This window comes from Aythya fuligula, chromosome 1, assembly GCF_009819795.1.
Source record: "Aythya fuligula isolate bAytFul2 chromosome 1, bAytFul2.pri, whole genome shotgun sequence".
Classification (NCBI taxonomy): Eukaryota; Metazoa; Chordata; class Aves; order Anseriformes; family Anatidae; genus Aythya; species Aythya fuligula.
The window spans coordinates 108,931,422-108,955,429 of NC_045559.1; the positions used below are offsets into that span (position 1 = coordinate 108,931,422).

Sequence of the window (24,008 nt, forward strand, 5' to 3'; positions counted from 1 at the left end):
TCCTGTCTTATACAGATGTTTTCTAGCTTTTATGTTAATACACTACTAAATTATACAGTTTTCTTCACATTTTCTGTCATGTGTGCAGCTTGAAGACCAGTAATTACCAAATGAAACAAATAATATCCTTTCCTGCCTATGTGGGGTAGACTTCTCATAACACCATTGTGAATGCAGTTGTGCACCTCGGCACTAGCACTTCATAATCAGCATTGTCTGACCTACAGCTGACCGATGGCATGAATTGCAAGTCTGCCACTGCAGCTGATAAGGACAGTAAAGCTCTTCCACACCTTCCTTCCCCAAAGGAAGTGGAGTGGTGGCTTATCACAGTTCATTGTTCAAGCTTTATAACAATAGGAATATAGCTGGCCCCTTACAGTTAGAGTGAATATCTTCTTCATAAAATTACTTTTTCTATATTATCTTTGTAGACAGATGATTGTAGAAATAAAGTAATAGATGAATTATGTTTTGAAATGTTTTCTTTTTCAGGTGACTGTGGAGGACCAGTTGAACTCTGGGAGCCAAACAGTACGTTCAGCTCTAAAAACTTTCCAAACTATTATCCTAATCAAGCATCATGTAAGTCATTCTTTTCTAAGTCTTCATGAAAAGTTTAGTTGGATAAAGGTTTTAAATATGCTTTCAAATGTTGTCAAGAAAAAAAAAAAAAAAAAAAAGATCCAAGCTAAATACTTTGGGCTCTTTTAATTGAAGTCTATCTATATGATGCTTAGCAGAAGCTAGGGATTCTTATGCCAGTTGATTAAAAATTGGTGTTGATAAGCACAATCCCTTGAAGTGGTTTCAGTCAGGCCAGATACATTATGCCTTTTATGTCAGATATTTTCATATCAATACACATGAGAAGATGTTGAAAGTCCACTTTTAGCATTTCACCTCAACATATTTGTTGGGTTAGTGGCTTGGTCATCAGCTTTTTGTTAAATAACCCTTTTAAACCTTTTAAAGTTGAAATTATATATGCATGTATTTTGCAAGGGATTATCTTTATTGAATATTTCTTAACGTACCAGTGAAAAGACAGCATTAATTAGTGTTACTTGATTTGGATGAAGCTACAGCTTGCAAAGGTGAATAGAAAATGAGATTTATGATGTTTCAAGGTGGTATATGCTGTGTGCTGTTGATGGATTAAGCAAGGAAGAGAATTTTGCTGTTGCTTCTTAATTAAATTTCAATTATTTATTACTTTACCTTTAACAGGAGAATTGTGCTGCGATGTTAATAGCAAAACTTATTTTGTGTTTCTGTCCCACTTGAGATATGGCTCTTATTTCCACGTATTAATTTCACAAGTTCCCAGACATGATTGTTACTAGTAGGAAAATAATTTTCATTCTATGATGAGAGAAAAAGTGTTTTGTGTTGTTTGTTACTTTTAACTTTCTTTGCAAGATTTCCATAGTACCCACAGTCACTTAGAAAAAATATAATAAAGGTGGTTTAAACAGAGGCAAATGTTTCTTCTGTAAAAAGAGATCTAATTTGAAAGACAGGTTTCTGTGAATGGTTATAGAAATTATTTACTATCCAATAGCATAGGGGCTTAAGTGACAAGGCTGTCATGTTTTCACAGTTACAAAACAATTACCTTTCTTATTGCAGGGAAACAGCAGGCACCATGAATGATAATAAACACAATTGTCTATGTCTTAGAAAAATAAATATAATTTTCAAAAGCATTTTAGAAAATCAGAGTAAATGGGATTTTAGATCTGGACAGCTTACGTCACTTCTAAAGTTGAAATGTAGACTTCTGAGTCTCGTGGGTAATTCTGAATATTTTAACAGAGATTATTTTTTTTTCCTTCAATGTGAAAATGATTCAGAAAATGTGACAACCATTAAGTCGGTTTTTGTGTTTGTGTGTTATTGTTTTCTAGGTGTATGGTACTTAAATGCCGAAATAGGGAAGAACATTCAACTTCATTTTCAGGTTTTTGATGTGGAATATATTTATGATATAGTTGAAGTCAGAGATGGCAGAGGACCAAATTCTTCACTTTTGGGCAAGTAAAACTGCTGGGTAAAATGAATGCAATTAGGCCACTGGAGCAAACTTGTTGATCTGATGTAAAGGAAATCAATTCTCTCTTTCTTTTACATTTCTTCAGATTTATACATCTTATAAATAAGCAGGAAAACTCAAGAAAACATACAGTATGTGACATCATGTTTCCCAAATGTTTGCACACACACGGCTTTCCATACAATCCAATAGAAATTAACTTCTCAATAAATAAGACTGCTCATGTATGCGCAGAAACAGAACAATATTCGTGTGTTGATCAAACTTTATTTTCTATACTGACATATCAAATTTGGGGTTGAGCTTTGGGCATCAAAATCTGATAGCAGTAAGTCTTTAAGAAATAACTGTATTCATGTGGTAGCAATATTTGCACTGAGTTCTAAAACATTTTGAAATAAATAAGATCAAAATAACCTATATTCATGTTCTCCTGGAGAGTAGCTGTCTACACAGGACAAGGCCCATTGCCAGATGTCTTCTCTACAACAAACCAGATGACGGTAATCCTTTTTACGGACACGACTGTAATGAAGCAAGGATTTCTTGCAAACTTCACTACTGGTTATCATCTAGGTCAGTGTACAATCTCATGTCTTTAAGAGGTTATACCAAAGGTCAAATACATTTGAGAAAAAGTGGAGAGTAGGAGGTGACTCTCAGTCGTTAATCAATAGAAATATCAAAAAGTTAAAAAGATTAACAGTTACTCATTTGCACTTTATGACTTTATGTTTTCTAGCAGGAAATGTGACATTTTTGTTACTTTACAAAGTATCCAGTTGGCTGATGTTGGTACCATCTGCAGCTCTGTTCAATAGGATGGGAAAAAGTGACCCAGTATTTTGACCAGTGAACCATCTAAATCCTAAAAGGGCAAATATGAACTATTATTTATACAAACTCTAGAAAAAGAACATCATTTTGTCACTCATTTGGTGGTATCATTAATGTGTGCTCAAATGCATTTGTAAAATACTTCTTACCAATCACACTAGAAAAACAAAATGTGTATGGTAACTCAGATTAGAGTTTGAAATATGGTGTTTCTTGCAGCTTTAAAAATTTGATCCTTAATGTATGAAGGATTTGGGAAGAGTTACTTTTACGTGTTTAGACAGCAATGTGTCTGATCCCAGCCAATTTCCTGCTGAAAGAGTCATGTTTGTGCTGGGAACTGCAGTTGTACTTGTCACCTGCATAATACAGCAATCTAAAAAAACACATAAACTGGAGCCAAATGCTAAAGTATGTGGAATACCAATGTGCTTAACAGGACAAATCCTTACACTAACTCTAGGTCAAACCTTATTGAAAATAATGAAAGGCTTTGTATTACTTTATGGAAGTCTGACAACAGAAAAGAGAGAATGGAGAAGCAGTATGTGTTCAGAGATGTGTGAAGTCTCATTCACTTGAATGAGCAGAAAGTCAACAAGAATCTACACTCTTTTGCTTTCCTTTAATATCAGAAGGTCAGCTTTTTTATAGATTAACATGATATAATAATATAGTAATAGTGATATATGTATATATATATATATATTATCTGATAAATCATAACCATTGATTTACTGTTGGTAATTAACTCACCTTCTGCAAGACTGACAGGCAGGTTTATATGGGCACATGACCATTTTACTGCTTCTTTTTCTTCCTTATCTATCACATTTGTTCAGCTCAACAACACTATGACTATTTTTTAACTGGTTCAGTAAAGATTAAGTTTTGCCCATGTTTTGTTGTAAAATAAATTATTGTGCTTATAAAGGCAGAGTTCTCAAAGTGCCCATTGCCAGGTCTCGTTAAATATGTTAAAAGGCTGGCAATTGCAGAAGAGTTAAGTTATCACGATCTTTGCAGCCAAAGAACACAGACTGATATCATATTGTAAGTAAATAAGCAAATTTTGTAAGTAAAGAAGACTTTTCTTCACATTTTATTTTTCCATGAGATACTAAGATTTTCATAAGGAAGAATAATTTTACAATAAAAACTTTTTGATGATATGCAATATAATAAGAAAAGCATATTTGAAAATCTTATTTTCATCTAGCTGTAGAAGTAGGAACTAAGTTCTGTGGAAAATCTGGCATCAGTTGTGGCCAGTGAATGTGTGAAAATCTGATTCAGGAATTACAGAAATCATACTGTTTTACATCCATGTTAGATAACAGGCCATATTGGCTGATAAGTTAATCTTTTTATATGGATATTCAAAATTTAGGAAGAGAGCAACTGTCTTGCCTTAAATAAGATTTAAGACATAACAAATGGTGCCATTAAATACACTGGTCCCCACACAGCAAGGATTACAGCTTTGTATTTACTCTATATAGGATCTCCATTTTTTACACAGCTGATACTGAAGTGGATTAATCCTATTTTGTGAATGTTGTCCTCATTCATTTCTATTACTTTTGTCTCCCCTTTCCTCCAGTTAGGTTTTGAAAGGAAACTCTTGTCTGTCAATGCCTCTTTACTTGCACATTTGACTTGACACACTTTAAAGCCACTAAACTTCTGTGAAAGTGTTGAACATCCAAAGTGACTATTAGTCACTTTCAACAGGATTTAATCAGGATTTGATTTTTCTCATCCACCCCAAAGATTCATTTGTGTAGCAGAAGAACACTAGTAGCTGAGCAATGCTAACTTTAGCAGAAACTGTAAGGTGTAATACCACATTTATACTTAATTAGCTTTTATTTATCTGAAAATCATAATTATTTTGAAAAAAAAAAAAAAAAAAAGAAAGGAAAGAAAAGGGAAAGTAAAGGGAAAACATAAGAATCATAAGAGGAAGGCATTAGGAAAAAATCCTGTATACTATCTACCCAATTTTATTTTTAGGTAAACTGGATGATCTCCACCAAACTGATGTTTACAGTTTTACCATTCCAGTAATTGTGGTTTCATTTTCATTTCATGTTCTCCTTCAGGAGCGTGTACACTTGAGGAATATCAGTGTCGTAGTGGAGAGTGTATACCATTGCATAACCTTTGTGATAACCTACCTCAGTGTGAAGATGGCTCTGATGAAGCGAAGTGCAGTAAGTTTTATTTCATACGTAGAGAAGGAATGCATGAGTATTTGATAGGAGTTTCATAGGCAAACAGACACAGAACCTTATCTAGTGTAAACTGTGGCATCTGTATGCAAGCCATGCAGATTTACACAGCAGTACCTGACTTTGTCAGGGACAGAAAAGTAAAGTCACATTTCTGAGACAATGCGTGTAATCTTGTTTAAGTCTCTAGGAAAGGTAGGAAGTTACTTTGTACTTAAATATATGACTATTTACAGTGACCTCAAAATTAAATGAAAACTCATTACATGTTTTCATTCTGTATCCATTTCATATTTCCAAAATTTTGTATTTTTTCCTGTTATTAATTTCAGTTTCACAGCAGTATAAATGAGAAACTGTCAAATAGTGGCACAGAGCACCCCCCAGCAAGCCTGCACTCCAACTCATGGCTGGCATTGCCATAGGATGAAGGTGTGGCACAAATGAAAAAGTAATATCTATTGCTCTCAGTGGATGTGCAGGTTCCTACAAGAAAATTGATAGCTGCAATTGCTTAATCATCTCATAGAATGGTTCTTTTCAAAATTTAGGTGTACAACATATGGTTTCATTTTGCATAACATGGAAAAAATGTTCCCTAAGCAACAACTTCAGTGTAAAACTGTTGTTAAAACTACATTGGGCCTAGCACAGAAATCATATTGCTGTTTCTGAAAAAGTGCTGTTCTGACAATGTATTATGAAACACTAATGGGAAAGTTAAAAGCACACTTCTAAGCTCAATATATCATCATCTTCCTTTGTTTTAAGAAAGACTTATAGGGTTCAGATGTATCATTGGATATATCTGGCTGACAGTTCTCATTGATTTCAACATCTTTTATATGGATGTATATGTATATAATGTCTGAAAAAGCAGTGTCAGTGTCCACATTAATGCAATTAACTGTTTTTTGCAACCATATTCTGCCTTTAAAAATGCACAAAATAAAATTCATTTCAGCTTCTTCTTTGCCATTGCTAAAGATGTGAACAAGGTAACCATCACCTAAATTAACATTATGTACATTTTCCCAAAGATTTATTTTGCCATAGATTGTCTATTTCTTCACAACCAATTACCTCACATTAAGGGATAGGGAGAATTGCTTCCAAAAACCCATTTAATACAAAAGTTGGATGAATCAGTCTAACCTTTAAAATAAAATGCAAATTCAATTAGACACCCTCATATTGAGTCTTTTCAGTGTCCAAAATACTTGCTCATTTTCCTGAAACCAATTTCAATTTCTTATCATATGTACAATTTTAGACCAGACAAGCTGCTATTTTCAAATACTCCAACTCATGAAACTTCCCAGGGACTCCAAAGAAAAGACATAGGATATCTCTTTCTTTAAAAATTCTAAAGTATATGACATTACACTTAACCACTTTTTGGGTGCTCAGTAAGTCTCTTACTGCTTACCAGCAGTGTATTTGGAGATTAATGTAGATCTGATGAGGAGAAAGGAAAAGGAATTATAGTTAAAGTAGAAGACAGGAAAGGTGTCAAAAGTGATTTGGAGAAATCTCACAGTGCAAGCAATTCTGAGATTTTACAGACTGCTCCAAAATTTTGTATGAGTGATGTTTACCATTAATTTAACCACTGTCACTTATTTCATTCACATGCTCTGCATGTCAAAGAGGAATTTTTATTTATTTATTTATTTTTAATAAAGTGGATAAATGTTAATTTTTATGGAAATACTTGTTGCAAAAAGGTTTTCTGCAGAACTAGTATTTTCGTGAAAACTATATTTCAGCAACCAGTAAATTGCAAATGAATTATATTGCTTTCCCTGCTTCATGCTGGCAATAACTGCTATCTGTCTCAAGTTCAGCTGTAGCCTATGAGTTATAGACAGAATTCTGTTGACCTTCTGCTCCAGCTTCCTTAGTCACCATGACAATAGCATAAGATTTTTTACCACATAAAGAGTTTCCAATTTTTTTCTGTTTTTTTTGTTTTGTTTTGTTTTGTTTTTTAAAAAAAAAAAAAAAACACTTTGATAGAACTACTGGTTTTCAGAGAGTTTTTTTTTTATTATTATTATTGTTATCATTTTAACTTAAGCTGCAATGAAAGCAAACACTGAAAGTTCTCAAAGTGATTATAACTGGAAAATCCAATTTTTCTGTCAGCTCGGGTTTTAACCTTACTTCTAGTCAGTGTTACTGAGTATCATGTAGCTAAAGCTTCACCACAGTAGTTCAAAATTGCATGGTACTGGCTAAGAAGAAATAGTTGTTAGAGTACATGGAAAATGTACTATTTACTGTCTGTTAATGAGACTTGCAAAACACAAGCTATGAAAACGTCCTGTCACAGAAATATAGAAGGAAAAAGCATTTACTTCCTGTGGGAATACATCTTCTACATACTGAGTTTATTACTGCTGTAATGTACCTTAACTACTTTTTTTCTTTGCTGGCAATAATAATACTGCATTGTGTGGAGGGGGGATTGTTTGTGTTTCATGGTGGGTTTTTTTTTGTTTTTTTTTGTTTTTTTACCACCTGCCTAAAATGCTTCTATCCATTTTGGTCTACAGTGAGATTGCTTAATGGTTCTTTAAGCACCAAAGGGCTGGTACAAGTCAGGATTGGGAAGACATGGCACCTGGCATGTGCAGATGATTGGAACGAGCAGATTTCAGACAGTGTTTGCCAGCAGCTGGGATTAGGGTGAGTGAAAATATTCAGAATATTCAGTGTCTTTGTACGTTGTTTGAAGCTTTTCTGAGTCTGTGTATTTGTGTTTCCCTCATCATTTTACTGGTGTCAATACCAAAAAAAAAAAAAAAGGCAAAACAAACAAACAAGTCTACTTTTCTCTGGTAAATGAATTGTGAGGTCAACCAACAAATTTATAAGTGTCACAGTGCCTGTTTTGATGGCATTCATCACAGTGTTGCAAATTTTGAATATGTTAGCTTAGGCGTGAGCATATATGTTGGAGAACACTGTGAGACTGATGTGGAGTTGTTAGTCTTTTATCATTTTATGTCATCATTTATGTCTTCACTTTTTATGAGGATTGCTCCAGATTAAATCTGGAGAAAACAGCAGCCTTGGCTGCTCCACTATCATATTGATGTTCACCTCAAGTAAATTCAAGATAACCACTTGGGTATCCTGCAATTAGGTTCCTAGTACATTTCATACTTACCATCAGACCTTAGCTGTTCAGTTAGGAAACTATATTTCTCTTCAGGTGTGGTTGAGGATGGAGGGAGAAAGGAAGCATATGATTTAAAAAAATTGATTTGGCTTCAATTACTACTGATCAGCTGAATTTCTAGGGAAGGGATGAGGAGGGTCGAGTGCAGAAGTGTTGTATTTTTGCAACTATGGTAAAATTTATGGCCTGAATTCTGACCTCACTTACACTATATGAAACTTCATTGCCATCCATTGAATAATATATGTCTTTCCTAAAGTGCTGAGGTTTTTAGGGAATGTCACTCACTCAAGTAATAACCAAATGAAATTCTATCTTGCAGTTTATCACGGTCTCTAACCAAAGTAGGAAGCCTGCAAATGCCTGTCTCATAAATCAGTTTTAGAAACCACACAGTTAGGAAGATGTAGAAAAATGACTAAATGTTGTTTGAAAGTATTTTTAATCACCTGATAAGAGAATGTGTGCTGTTTTATTTTTATTTCTTTTGGGTAGGTACTGCATTTATATACATATCAAATACCTGCATGCACAAATCCTGATTATAATATGTATTATCTGTTTTACCTAATTATCTAATTATTTACCTGATTATCTAATTTATCTATATAATTATCTAATTTATGCATGCATATAAGGACATACAGAGTGTGACTAAATGTTCTTCCAGGCAAATAACTTTGTCTGTTATGATGGCCAGTAGCCTTCTTCCTCTCTCCCTGCCTTCTCCTGCCTCCTTTTCCTCTGTAACTTCTGGACACTGGTCATTTTGTGGTGTAATGGTTTAGTTTACATTTTAATATTTGATAGGCTTCAGTGAACTTTGTCTTCCATGGTATTTTCTATTAGCTTTTTAAAATTACTAATTCTTTTGTCTCCATACTATTCTATGGCAATATATTTCAGAGCTTGTCTGTATAATAGAGTCAAATACACTTGTTAAAAAAAAATATATATATATAAATAATCCTATTAAGTTTCCTAATTAGTTCTTTTTAATTCCATTGTTTAGTTTATACCCATTGTTTAAAAAATATATAGTATTTTTAATCTGACATTGTATCACATTCTGGTATCTTGGGTGCATTTTCTGTTACAAATCCTGCAGAATAGGATAAAATTATCATATGTATATAGAAATCCCTTAAGCATCAATGTATTTCTGCCTTTGAGTCTCCCTGTAGCAGCATATTTGTATATAACTGGCACTGTATTTGTTAGTAAATGGATGGTTGTAATAACAGGTCTTGGATAGGCTATAGCTCATGCTGCTATACTGAAATAACTACCTAGAATCCTGCATTATCAGAGAAAGAGGCTAAAGTTCATCTGGGATGAATTACTTTTGCTGTTAATTGGTTATACATTTTCTAGTGTCGTTTCTTGTTTAATTCATGAAAAGGAAACAATGAGAGTCCTGCAGCATATCCTGACTATTTATGTAGCTGAGCTAGAAGATGCAGTGTTCCACACAGATTCTGATAAATCACACAGCAGAATCCTTTTACTTTTATTTTTCAAGTATGTGACTGTCATGTTTGTGATATGTGCCAAATAAGCAAATGTGGAGTGATGCCTGTGTGTTCATCTACAAAATGTTTGCGAATTATTTGCCTAACCTATATTCAGAATGAGTCCAGAGTGCAAGAGGCACTAATTGGTGGAACTGAGAAACCTGAATAAGAATCTTTTGCTCAGCCTACACTTCATGTGTATCTGATGACAATGTTAAATTATTATTATTTTTTTTTTTTATGCCAAAGAATGTGTTCATTGTTTGTAATTTGCTACTGTTCTTTAGTGTTTGTTGTTCTCCTGTTTGTCATAAAATTAGTGCAGAAAGCAAAAACACTGCTGTGTGGCTTAAACACAAATTAAACAAACTGTAAACATCCTTGCAGCCTGAAAACTAAGCAATGAATTACAAAATGTGAATCACAAATGTATGAATATATATATATCGGTATATTTTTATTTTTATTTTAAATGTGTGTGGATTTTTTTTAGTTAGTAAAAGGAATTGTATTTATTGGACAAATGTCACTCTTATCCTTATTCTGAATAGTTTTTCTGAAATATACCATTTTATCTGAATCTTTCCTAACAGTCAATATAGTGCTTATTGTTACTGAACACATCTGAGACAGAATTAGAAACTGAAACCTTACATAACGCTGTAGATCTGCGCGTAAGAAATTTATCCAATATTCTTTTGTGACTTTTGGCTAGTCAACATGTTGAATGAAATGAGGAACTTAACACCTGTATTAGCTTCTTAAAGGCCGTTTCTGTCACAGCCTTCAAAATTTCTAACAGATCATTTTCAATAACAGAAGACCCACAGTGAAAAGCCAAGATACATCTTACTTTTAGAATCTGGCCTATGATGTTAATCTTTTTTCCTTTTGAAATGATAAGAGTCTGGATGATTAGAGATAAAAGCTCTCATAATATGCTATTATCATTCCCTCCATTTGAAAACTAGTTCTATTTTGAATGTTAATCAGTTCTAGGAAAAGTAATCTTTTCAAAATACTTTATCTTGGGTACACCTAATCTATGTGTTGAATAATGCCATGAATCAATGAAAATTAAAGAGTTGTGGCACTATGTCTGTCTAGAGTTGTCCAGAGTTTCTGGACCTACTAAACTATCATGTTCTTATTAATCTGAGAAACTCCAGGAAAAGCGGATGATTTCTATGATTTTTTATACTTACAGAAATGCTTAAGACTCATTTTACCAATAACTTAATTAAAAGAGTAGCAGCTTGGTTTTGCAGTCACATAAGATTTAGGAATCTCCAGCTTTGTGCACTTCAGGAAGTCAAAGTAAGAAAACAAATGAATCAAATGTAATTATCAAAGGTTTTCTCAGAGTGACTTTTTCCATAGAGCATGTCATACAGTTTTCCTAGTGGCACATCAGGGCTATTGAAAACCTCCTTTTTCCTATTCCTAATCTTACTCTTCACACACAGCAGATTTGCAGGCAAATAGTAGACTGCATACTTCCCAGGAGAGTGAGTGCACTTGAAGTCATACTGCCTTGATAGGTGCTCCCTGTGTATTAAACCTGCACAAATGTTTGTCTTTTCACTCCTGAAATATCTATGGCTAAAGGATCAGATGGAAGTAGGCTGTCACCCCCAAAACAATTATGTAGTTTGACCTCAGCTGTCTTTTTTTACCCAGGTTTCCTCTAGAGCCAGGGAGTATATGTTCCAAGCCGGCTATATGCAGTATCACAAAGTATATGGGGCAGAATAAGCTATGAACGAAATCTAGATATGGGTTGTAAACATCAAAACACTTCGTCTCACCAATAGTTCACAGAATCTTTGGTGTTCAAAATGCCGTTGTTGTAGAAAAGGGCATCTAGGAGTACAGCTTAATTCAAATGAACTAACCTGTTCAGTGGAAGACACAATACCCTTGATTTGTTCCACAAATCTTAGAATCATAGAATCATTTAGGTTGGAAAAGACATTCAAGATCACCACATAAAACAATCAACCTGACCTACCAAGTCCCATCATGCTCCTTAGTGTCATGTCCACATGTTTCTTAAATACCTCTGGGTATTTAAGATAGGGACTCCACCGCTTCCCTGGGCAGCCCATTCCAATGCCTGACCAGCCTCTCTGTGAAGAAATTCCTTCTAATACCCAGTCTAAACCTCTCCTTGAGAAGAGGTTATTCTGTTATTTTTATTTCAACATATCTGTGGGGTGAAACTTAACTTCTAAGGTAGCATTAGATTCTTCATGAAAGAATCTAATTTTCATTTCTTCTCTAGGTACAAAGGTAAAATAGCAATGAAATTACATCCTGCAAAACTGCAAAACTGTGATATTCCAAGGTTCATCTTGTTCCTCATCAATTTTGCATTCTAAGTTTTAGTTCCATATATTTTAGAATCAGTATTGTAAACAATTCAGTGTGGCACCAAAAAGCACAAATTAATTATTTACTTTCATTAAAATAATTATTTCTATCTATTTCAATATAATTGTAGCATTAGAGATCTTACAAGAAGGTGTGAGAATGAAAGTAGGCAAGAAGCAATTTAATGCATGTAAGTTTCAAAATCTCACAAATATCCAGATAGTCATTATTTCATTAAAAAATAAAAAAAAATAAAAAATAAATGCTGAAGTTTATTCTACCACCATAATAATTTCCCAAACAGCCCTCCACCGGTGGAATAGTTTAAATATCTAAAAACACTCAAGTGTGTCTTTTTTTTCTTCTAGGGATGCAAATATGTCATCAACTGTATTATTCACTGGAGATGGCCCATTTGCTGCCATCACCAAAACAGCTAACCAAAGCCTCATATTTACAAAAAGGTGGGTAGAATGAAGTTTCTTCCTCATACAAAGGATAACTGTACGTATGGTGACTGCCACTTATACAGTAATTTCTACCTCAAGTTTTTCTGAGGGGTAACATGGTTCTGTACAAGGTAGTATCAAAATAGCTAGGTTTTATTCTCTATCTGCTGATGAATTTTATATAACACTGGGCAACTCACTTTTCCCCCTTCCATTCTTGTCTATTATTGAATTTCAAAGGAAAGAGATGCTTGCTGCATTTTTAGCCAGCATTCAGTACAGTTTTATGTGAAGTCTTTAAACATTGAAATGTGGAAACGTGGAAATGATAAATACCATTATTTTTACATTTCTTTTTACATGGACACCTCATTTGCAAATCCTATTTACAAAGTATTTCTTATGTATAGATCTCTAAACTATGAATATATACTACATTACTTTGAGCACCAATAGAAGGATTAAAATGGAGTGGTATTCCCCCATTGTTATATAAGAGATAACACACTAAGTTCTCTCCAAAATCAGTAGCAAAAATACGCACTTCCAAATTGTGATTCATTAAGCTATCTTTGCTGGAATGAAATGAATCACATCTGTAATCCATTGACTTTACTGATATGAGTTTAGGGCACCAGACAGATGTTTAGACAAATTAATCTCACCCAAAAATGACTTCTGGGTTTGTCTCAATATTTAGAACTGAATAATTAGGTGAGATGCATTTGATTATACCCTTAACCTTTCTCATTCCAAATGAACTTCAGTTCACTTGAAGTGATTCTGAAGGGTCCTACAAACAGGTAGCGTTTCTTGTAGATTAAATGAAATGGTAACATTTGCACAAGATTATATTCTCAGGAGATTATGGGATTTACAGTACACCTCCAAAAGGAGAAGGGCTTTCTATCATCAAATAAAATATATGACTTCAATTACTGTGTTTCTGCTTATGAGGGCACACATTTTCCTGGAATCCTACCAAAAATACTGATGCAGAAAATTACTGTATAATTGCTAAAATGCTGAAATGATGTTGAGGATGGAAAGAGTCCATATTCTTTCAAGTTTCCTTTATGAACATACCACATAGTAACAAAGCAGGAGGGAATTCTCAATTCAATATGCTGTATTTTATCTAAATTTAAAACAAACAAACAAACAAACAAAAAGCAAGCATTGTATCTTCTAGTTGTACTCTGTTAATCCTAAACATTTATCATTCTCATTAGTAGTAAAAGTATCTTTAACTTATTGGATATCATTACAACCTATTTTTCATTTTTTTCTTGACTACATGTCTAAATAAGGATAGCCAACAAACAGTGGCAGTGATTTAAAGATACCTTCTGCTAATATCTGCTAAGCACTAAAAAGTGATTAATGCGGGAGGAAATGGAATAAATTTGTTCATCTTATTTGTATTTCTGTTGCTGAAATAGATATGTCTTCCACCATTTTTCACCTGGAAAGCCGATAGAAATCAATTTTACAGGGTGACACCATTATAGTTTCCTATGCTTTTGTGGTATATACAATGAATGACAGAAAGGTCACATAGTTTTGATAATTAAAAAATCAAATGCTCGTAATCAGATTATAAAAGGTGTTGCTCACATTGCTTTGGTAATATTCAAGCATAACTACCATAAAAGTAAAGGAGAGCACAGATCCTCAGTTGTGGTGCAGACAGTATAACTGTTCTCTGATGCCTTTAGGTAATGTATTTCTTGTACAAAAAATAGCTTTGTACAGGTCAAAATCATGACTTGAAGATACATGAGCAGACGCCACAGGCATAATTGCTTTTGCCATTCCTAAGTGAAGACTATAATCACAGATGTCCCATGTATTTTAGATTTCTGCCTTGCATGCTCCTTGGATTGCACTCAGAGGGTCACATAAGATGTGTATGCAGCGCCCATGGAATGCCTCTGTTGCCTTTTGAAGTCTCCCGAGTTTACCGAGAGGTAGCCGAAGACTAGTAAACTGAAGTGCAGGCAAAGAAGTGGTTTTCATACTGTGAGCTCACTCCAAAAAGATGATAAAGCAGAAGCCCATAAATACCTTATATGAAAGCAATCAGTAGGCAGTGATGGTGGGAGATACATTTGACCCAATTATATGCAAATCCCAAAAAAAAAAAAAGAACAAATCTAACATGTCAAATAGTTCATATGATACAATACAAGGCTAGAGGCATATCTCACTCGCTCACCTTCACCATGGTGAAGATTTAATTGGGTAGTGGAGCAGAGGGTTACTTCTTCTCACTTGCCCTTCTTGCACCACTATGCCATTGTGAAAATGCTGGGTCATGTCACCCCCTCACAACAGATTTCAAATTTTAGTGTAAACATAGTGAGGGATGCATAATATCACATCATGTTTAAAGAATCCTTCCCTTTTTCTCTTTTAAAAAGAGATACTGTGAACTAGCCTTTGGCAGTCTTTTTTATTTTTCTCTGATATATTTCTGTGTGCATCAGATTTAAATTGCTGGCACACACACTGTCCCAAGTGTTCAGATTCATTACAAGCTATGAAGATAATCTTAAAACCTCTGGGTATCAGAAATGCTCAAGTTGTTTTGATCTGTGGTCTCATGCTGTTCAGGCTCCGGCTTTATCTCTGCTAAATAATTCCTAACCCTCTATACGCAGCTATGTATTTTATAGTGCACTGTAATCTTAGTAAAGAAGATACATTGATACCAAACTAACCCCTTTTAAAAATTCTTTGGTTATACTGATCTCTAGTGGTTAGTTACTGAAAACTTCTCAAAAGGCAGAAAAAATTGCCATATCCTGTTACAATGTTGTTGAGAATCTGTCATAAGCAGATGACTTGTTCACTTAAATCACAAGTGAAATCTACTTTTATTTCCAAAACATGCATCAATTAAGTGTCCATTAAAGAAGAACATATACATGTAATATTATATATAAAAGAATATTTTGTATTTATAATTAAAAAATTAAAGCATGGAGGACTGTAGCCAAAATACTATGTTTAACAGTTTGATAAACTAATTAAACTTAAGTGCTTATATATATTAGAGAGATTGTTACCTGGTATGCAGATACTTGTGATTTAATTATACTTTTATTCTAGAGAACACTGTTTGAACAACCAGGTGATTCATCTGCAATGTAACATTAAACGTAAGTACAAACACCTTGGGAATGTTTAACACAGAAATCAGATTGTTCAGTCCATAAAGCATAATGTTTATAGTTTGAATTGAAAGGTTAGGGAATGGACTATAAAAGCTGTATTTATAATTATATAAACAGAAAAATTTATAATCTTCACTTGTTTTCAGAGTTAAGTATACACTGCATTTGAATCTATACAGAAATCATATATATATATATATATATATATATAAATGTCAAGGTCTCAGAAGATAATACATCTAAATCCAAGTTACAAAGTTTCATTTTGATTTCAGCTATAAAATGACTTCCTCCACGATAATAGCATTTTTGAATAGCAGGTCAGGTAGTACAAAGTCTATTTTTCCAAGAATATTAACTATTCTAATAAAATGTACCACATTACCCTACAAACATATGTAAACCACTATTTGTTGTTGTTGTTATTTTAGCTTGTGGACAACGCTTGGTAACTCAGAACAATAGAACAAGGATTGCAGGTGGAAGTGATGCCAGAAGAGAAGCTTGGCCTTGGGTAGTCTCACTTCATTTTAATTCCATGCATCTTTGTGGAGCCTCCCTTGTCAGCGAGGAATGGCTGGTGACAGCAGCACACTGTGTATATGGGTAATGTTCAATGCACTCATAAATTAGCACATGCTATTACTCCCTCAACATGCAAGTATCCTAATGGCAAGTGGCTGTCAGTAAAGCTGGGTTGAAGTGTAGTCCTGAGCCATCAGTCAGTCCTATACAGAGAAAAGCATACTTTCAAAGGATTGTACTGAAAACACTCAGGAATTACACTTTTTTGAGGCTTATTAGATGTTTTGAAGTAAATTAATATAAATTCACAAGTGTATCTTTGTCTCCACTGACTACGGGGCATCATGCCAACTAGCTGAGATTGTCATATTACATCCATGCCATGTCTTTTCTTTTTGATTTTAAGAACGATGGTGAAACACTTTTTTTTTATGTGCAGGTTCACTAAGGGGGCAGCAGATAATGAATAACTTGTGATACAGATACAAAAAATTAAAATCTTGCTCACTGTTTAATTACTGTGTTTTGAAGCTCATGGAGCTTGACTAAAGGCTCTTTTGCCTACTGGGAAATCCTCAATCTGTACTCTAAAGCAGAGAATCAAGGAAACTAAGAAGCATTTTCTGAACAACGAAGAATTACATTTTGAACATATGGTATTAATACCAAGCATTTGCACTTAAACCATGAGCAATTTGGGCCCCCATTACTTACTTCAGTCTCTGTAAATGCTCTAAAGGACAAGGTGTTTCAGAAAGGTATATTCAGTGTTGCCTGTCCCTCTTTTATACTGCTATTCATTGATCAAGATCAGCTGTGTGTAATTGGAATGAATCTTGATTTATGTGCATTGATTAGACAATACTGGATGCTCTCTAGCTGGTGTTATTTGTACCATTCAAAGAAGTGATACATATTAAAATAGTTTCTAAGGTTTGCCTCCATAACGTCTATCATAGAAACATTATGTAGAAGACACCCAGAAACTGGAATGGCAAAAAAGAAACATTTCTGTTCAAAATTACAGTAGAGTTTTAATTATAAATAGCTTAACAATAATGCTGTACAGACTATGCCAATATATGAGTGCCTCCTCATTGTATGACAAGAGCCATATTCCTGTCACAAAGTCATTGAAATTAGGAGGATAAAGCCCTCTTAGTTTGCACACAATAAGTCCACATCTATTTTGGTGCTTCCTTTTCACTTATATCACCTTTCTCTTTTCACTTAAATCTCATTTTATCACCTTGACTTTGCTGTAGTTTTCCTTAAGTGCAAGCTTCCAGTTGCATCCCTTAATTCTGAATATTTAACTTAAATGCTTAAATTTGGAAGAAGATAACCTCTTGTCAGACTAAAAGATAAGCAGAAACCAATTTCATGCGATATGGCTGAAAATATATTTTTGAAAATACTAACTGGTTGATTAAAAAAAAAATACATAAGTTCTCTAACTTAGATACAGTCTCAAATATGTAACCCAGGGAAAAAAAAATGAATAAAATGAATAAATAAATAAATAAGATTATGCCATAGTTTGTCTAAACATATTGTTTTCACTTTAGATAAGAAAATTAAGAGACCAATTTTCTGAGTCAGTGAGCTGAAGCATTATCTACAACATTGTAAATCTATTATTCTTTAGATAACTCCAAAATAATTTTCTAACTGGGACCAATATTAATTGCATTATGCGCAGCCAGCAGTATTCTTCCCAATGTTTAAAAAGCCATAGCAATTTAGTTGATGTATTTTCCTCCACTGCATTGCTATCTGATTAATTCTTATAAATAATGCATTATAAGCTTAACATCAAGAATCAACCACGTATTTCTACTATATGGATGTTTAAAATGGTATTACTATCACAAAATTATAAGCACAGCCACTACATATTCATATTTATTTTGAGAAAATGTGAACATGCTATGAATTGCTTGGAGGTTAAAGATTAGCATTTTATCTAACGTATTTTTCAGAACTTTCATTAATCATTCAAAATTGTGAATATTCCTTGCAACTTCTAGGAGGCATTTACAACCATCTAAATGGAAGGCAGTTCTTGGCTTGCATGACCAATTGAATATGACACACCCCTCAACAGTAGTTCGATACATCGATCAAATAATTATAAATCCTCATTACGATAAGCTTACAAAAGACAGTGATATTGCTCTGATGCATCTTCAGTACAAAGTGCAATATACAGGTAAATAAGTGAGTTGGTATTTTATCATAAAAAATATATTTATTCTATTATGCTAAGCTCTTAACTATGAGGTGATGGAATGGCTGTACATTTTTTACAACCTAATAAATCAATCCAGTACTTCCTGGTTATTTTGCTCCCCAAAGTGAATTGGAGTTAATGAACATTTTCTTTTGTGACTCCATAAAAAACAGAATACAGGAAAGAGGTTGAAATTGATTGTTTATTTCACATTCACAGACTACATACAACCTGTCTGCTTACCAGAAAAAAATCAACACTTTTTGCCAGGAACTAGCTGCTTCATTGCTGGCTGGGGTGATACTACAAGCGGAGGTGAGTCATCTGTGGGAAAATTATAACTGGCATGAAGCCATGAGGGAAAGTCTGCTCCTGATTCCACAGGAGCAAAACAGATTAGAGATGTACTCCATACAGAATTTTTGGAGCTATCCCACTCACCCACTCTTTCTTCCCCAAAGCAAAGTAGAAGAGTTACAACATATTTATTATGAAAAACAAAACAAAACAAAACAACAAACAAACAAACAAACAAAAAAACATATCTACAACCATTAAATTATGAAAAAGTTTACTGTATCCCACTTAGGAGAATACAACTACTGCTTTTCTCAATATGAAATATGAACATCTTATTTCAAGATATTTGGGGAGGGGAAAGGAAGGGGAAGGGAAGAAAGCCCAGTGTTTCTGAAAATGTGCAAATGATTTTCTTCAGAAGCACGTATACTGACTGTAGTGTGAAATGTATATTCTATTTGTATATCCCCTTCTCAAAATTTGGAAACTCTGTAAAATAATGAACATGCCATTTCACTTCCATGGTTGCTTATAAATATTTGCACCTCAATTTTCAGAGTAAAATTGCAATTAAAGTTTCAGTTGGAAACCAGTAACAGAAATTTTTATCAAAACTAGAAATACCTGGTCAAAGTTATACAATGAATAGTGTGGAAACATTGGGCAATCTAAGCTTCTAAGCCTTTAATTAGCTCTCAGACCTATCCACAGTAAGTTCATAGTCACTGATTTTAATAACCTTGATTCAATTATAACCAAATTCAGTCCCATTGCACAAATGAAAGACAGGATTCGGTTAATGAGCACCATTTAATCAGTGATTGTGTTTCAGGGGCATAAACCTGAATAATACAGCAGTGCAGCAGGGCTTCCTACTGTTTGGAAACATGCCCAACATGTTGGATCAAGAACAAAATTATTGGTATTCTGAGCATGTTGTACGTATTTATTGAAGGAAGTAAACGCAGTCTGTATGTTCATCAGGTTCCTCTTCAAATATATTGCAAGAAGCAGAGGTCCCTCTCATTTTAAATGACAAATGCCAGCAATGGATGCCAGAATATAGTATTACTGAAAATATGATCTGTGCAGGCTATGACACAGGAGGAATAGATTCCTGTAAGGTAAGGATAAATGACTCATTTTCACTGCAAGCACACGGTACATTTAATTATGGGAGAAAGTGATCCTCCAGTCATTAAAACCTGGACTGTGAATCACTGTGAATATAATTTCTACTCACAATATTTTGCCTAATTAGTACTTTATTAGGATACATGTTATAATAAAAATCTGTTTTGCATCATCTTGACGTAACCTTATAGAGAGATAACTATGAGGACTGGAAATTTTCTGAACAAAACTTTGAATAATTAGTTCTGAGTAATTCCATGGAGGAAAAGGGAACACATTTAGGAAAAAGCAGGGTACAGAGAAATAAATACCAATAAAGCAAAATCTCAAAAATACCTCACCCAAGGAAAGGGAGAGAGCAATGATGCTTTTCCCCAGAATACGTAGGCTCTGGAGATGTTTTATAAGTGAACATCACAGTATTTTGGAGAGGCTGTTTACTGGGGCTTTCAGTTCTGTCCATTCCCGCTCTGCTTTTAATGCACTGCATATCCTTGAGGGCATAGTCAGAGTAGGCCAACACATTTTTCTTCCAGTAATGTGGAATCTACAGCATGGAGATTGTCTGGCTCTCCTCAAGACTGATAAGGAACACTCTCACATAACTGATCTTGCCTTAGTGCCCTGGCCTAAGCCTTCATCAGGTGCAGTGACTTTGGCTACTTCAGTCAAAGACGAGTGTATGCAAGCTTACTTTCATTTTCCTTTCCTTCAGCCTCTGTAGCTTTCCTTTTTGTTTCCTGCCCTTACAACTGAAAAAAAAAAAAAAAAAAAAAAGTGTAGCGCCGTAGGTTGATAAAGAGTACAAGTGACCAACATTGCGATCTATGGCCATTCAACCATGAGCAAAGAGGAACAAGTTATTCCTGATACTGCTTCAGCCTTTAGGCTGCTGTCACAGCCTTTGAACTTTTGTGGATGCTCTAGATTTATGGGCAGAAGTATTTTAATAACTGAGTCCCCACAGAACTCTTCCCTAAAGCTCCCTTCAAAGAACCTAAAGAAGACAACAGTAATACTGGTTGAACTAACTAGCTCCAGAATAGACAACAAAAAATAATCATTGTTTTCTTTTTCATCAAAACAAGACATGAAAGGTCACTCAGGCTGTGGGATGAATTAAATTTATCTCCTGCACTCTCTTGCATCTGCTAACCCATTGAGAAAGAGGTGGCAGAAAAGTACATCTCCTCTTCTGGCAATCTTGCCATCATTTTCTCTGAATTTGAAATTGCCAAAGGTTGGGGGACAGAAAATAGAACTGTATTTTAGCTAAATAGACTCATCTGGAAAATAATTCTACACATTTACCCAAGCTTTGTGCAAAATGAAGGTATTTACCACCAACAAATGTATATATACATATAAATGTATAATAATCTTTTGAAACTCAGTCCTCTACTAAAAGACCAATGAGAGTTTAAAATCACATCCTTTTTTATTATTAAAAAAAAAAAAAAAAATCATAGATTATTTATAGATTATAAATATAGAGAGATTACATATAAACTTTTTAAAATAGATTATTTCTGTGTTTTCTATATGGAAGAATCCACATTACTCTAATTTCTGGTGTCCAAGGCATAAAAAGATACAGTGTTCATGATTAAAGATCATCAAGAAAAAAAACACATTATAACCAACAGCCTCTGGTTAACAGCTGACACTGTTCACTTTTAACTTTTGAATTGCATATTGCAGGGAGATTCAGGAGGCCCTCTGATGTTTGAAGATGGTAACAAGTGGGTTTTGGTAGGTGTAACATCATTTGGCTATAAATGTGCACTTCCTGAACGACCAGGAGTGTATACTCGAGTCACCATGTTTGTGGACTGGATACAAAATACCATCTATTACCTTGATATTTTTTAATGATAGAAATTGAATTTAAAGGTTGAAAGTAAGCCTGTATAATAATGCAAAAGAGACTAGCATTCAAAACTCACAATTAGAGAAACTGAAAAGGTATAATTCAAAATTCAGTCTGGATTTAAATTTAGGGAAAGAAATATTAATAATTGAAAATTACTTTCTTTATAAAAAATTGAGAGGAATATATCAAAACAGATTCTATACTTTTTAATAGTTTTATAATTTTACATTTTCCTTTATATGAAAGGTAATTCTGCTGTCTATCCACTGTGTGGGGAAACGGTTTCTTTGAACAGCAGTGTATTAAATGCATAGTAGAGAGCTTTACAAAGCATGGCAAGGGAGGGAGGGAAGAAGGAAGGAAAGAAGGAAGAAAATTAGTTTTCAAATCACAAATGCTTTATTGAAAAATGGTCTAAATTATTAATTTCAGGCCAGACATTAACTATGTTTATGATTTTACACTATTTCCCAAGGTGCATTCTTATTTCAATGCATAGTCAATTCTTCTCAATAATTGCCATGTATTGAAATGAAAGTATACATTATCTGTTGAAACTGGACTCATGGGAGTTCTTCTAACTTGTCTGTTACAAAAAGCTCTGATGTGATATTAGTAGATTGTGCATAAAGGTTAATCCTGTATCATCTTGCTTTATAATGAACAAACTTGAATGTAAGATTAAAGTTATCTCCGGTGCAATTTGTTTGGAATTAATAGTTAAATAAAGATGGAATATAGCTTTTTAGTTTTCTTTTTATGCAAGTGTTTTGGTAATTATTCAAATAATTACAGATATGTACTTGTGTAGACCCTGGCACTGACTGACAGTACTACAACTTCTCATAAAATACAATATATTTTTTTAAAGTCCTGACAATAATGAAGATCATGGTGAATAAAATGTTCTTTTGATAGTTTATGCTTTTTCTGTCCTGGGGACTTTTAATGTTGATTTTGTGTTTTGTTTAAAATCTGTCCTGATCGCCTATTAACAGCATTCCAAATTGTAAAAAGTATGGGGAAAAAATCTGTTTGATCTTATTGGTCTAAATATAGTTCTATTAAAACACTACTCTTCTTGTTAAAATGCCTTAAATTCAGTGGTGTCTGAATGTTGGCGTAAGGTGATGCGTATTCTGCTTATAACCTAGTATAGAAATTTAATGCCTTTTAATTCTGCAGCACCACATGAAAATACAAAATGCATTCTAATTTACTGGATATATGTATCTGTACGTATACACATAGATCAATGATTTTTGTAAGACGTTTCAATGCTCGGTGTTTACAATGCTAAATGCTGATCTGAAGTGCCCAGAAGCTAGCTTACAAACACAGGTTGGCAGTTATTGAGAAAAAAAAAAAAAAAAAAGTCAAGATTCCTGAAGAAGACCCAGAAATTACAAATTCTCCCTGGCCAAGTATAGTAGCTGCTTCCCTCTCCTCTTTTATTTTATTTATTTTTTTTTTTTTCCCCTTAAAAAATTGAAACCATCTGGGTAGAAATAATCTATCTGGATCAGAGGTAACTAGTTACAATCTATTAGTGATTAGAATATAGGCAAACATTTTCTTCTTCAGCTGTTGTAGAAATGTTTAATTTTCCAGATGACCACCTAAACATGCTAATCAATGTAATAAAATTGGATGCCAAAAAATCTCTTCTCCTATCAGAAAAGACCTACAACACCACTTCACACAACATTTCCAGATGTCCAAAGCAAGCAAGATTAAATATATGTAAAAGGAAGTAGTGTTTTTATCTTTGCAAATTAACTGGCTACAGATATTTCTTTTATTGTTAATCTGTTCTTAAACTATGTGGGGGTGGAAAGTTGGTTAAAATATTAAGAGTTCAAAACCTTATATTTAGTAGTGGTCTGTTTCTCCTGTTCTTCTCCTTCACTGGAAAAAAAAAAAAAAAAAAAACAATAAAAAGAAAAAATAAAGTGCATTCTCTAATCAAGTATAAATTGATGCGGATGAAGTAATTACATTAAAACAATTAAAATGTGACATGATTTCAGCATTATTTACCATACATCACTATTGTAAATGGCATTTCATTCTGTTAATGAAATACAAGAGCCAACTCAAAGCATATCCAGTTA

General features: G+C 33.8%; 1 protein-coding gene across 1 annotated transcript in view; it reads left to right on the forward strand.

Annotated features, from left to right (window-relative positions):
- TMPRSS15 (transmembrane serine protease 15) overlaps positions 1-23,336 on the forward strand; it is a 93,862-nt gene extending 70,526 nt beyond the window's left edge. Inside the window, exons 19-30 of the mRNA XM_032195767.1 lie at positions 496-585; positions 1,911-2,036; positions 2,501-2,632; positions 4,999-5,109; positions 7,686-7,818; positions 12,570-12,665; positions 15,765-15,814; positions 16,261-16,435; positions 18,385-18,566; positions 18,807-18,902; positions 19,872-20,011; positions 21,723-23,336. Of these exons, the coding sequence (XP_032051658.1) occupies positions 496-585; positions 1,911-2,036; positions 2,501-2,632; positions 4,999-5,109; positions 7,686-7,818; positions 12,570-12,665; positions 15,765-15,814; positions 16,261-16,435; positions 18,385-18,566; positions 18,807-18,902; positions 19,872-20,011; positions 21,723-21,893 (1,502 nt within the window). The 3' untranslated portion in view covers positions 21,894-23,336. The remainder of the gene's footprint in view (positions 1-495; positions 586-1,910; positions 2,037-2,500; positions 2,633-4,998; positions 5,110-7,685; positions 7,819-12,569; positions 12,666-15,764; positions 15,815-16,260; positions 16,436-18,384; positions 18,567-18,806; positions 18,903-19,871; positions 20,012-21,722) is intronic.
- Positions 23,337-24,008: the final 672 nt, after the last annotated feature.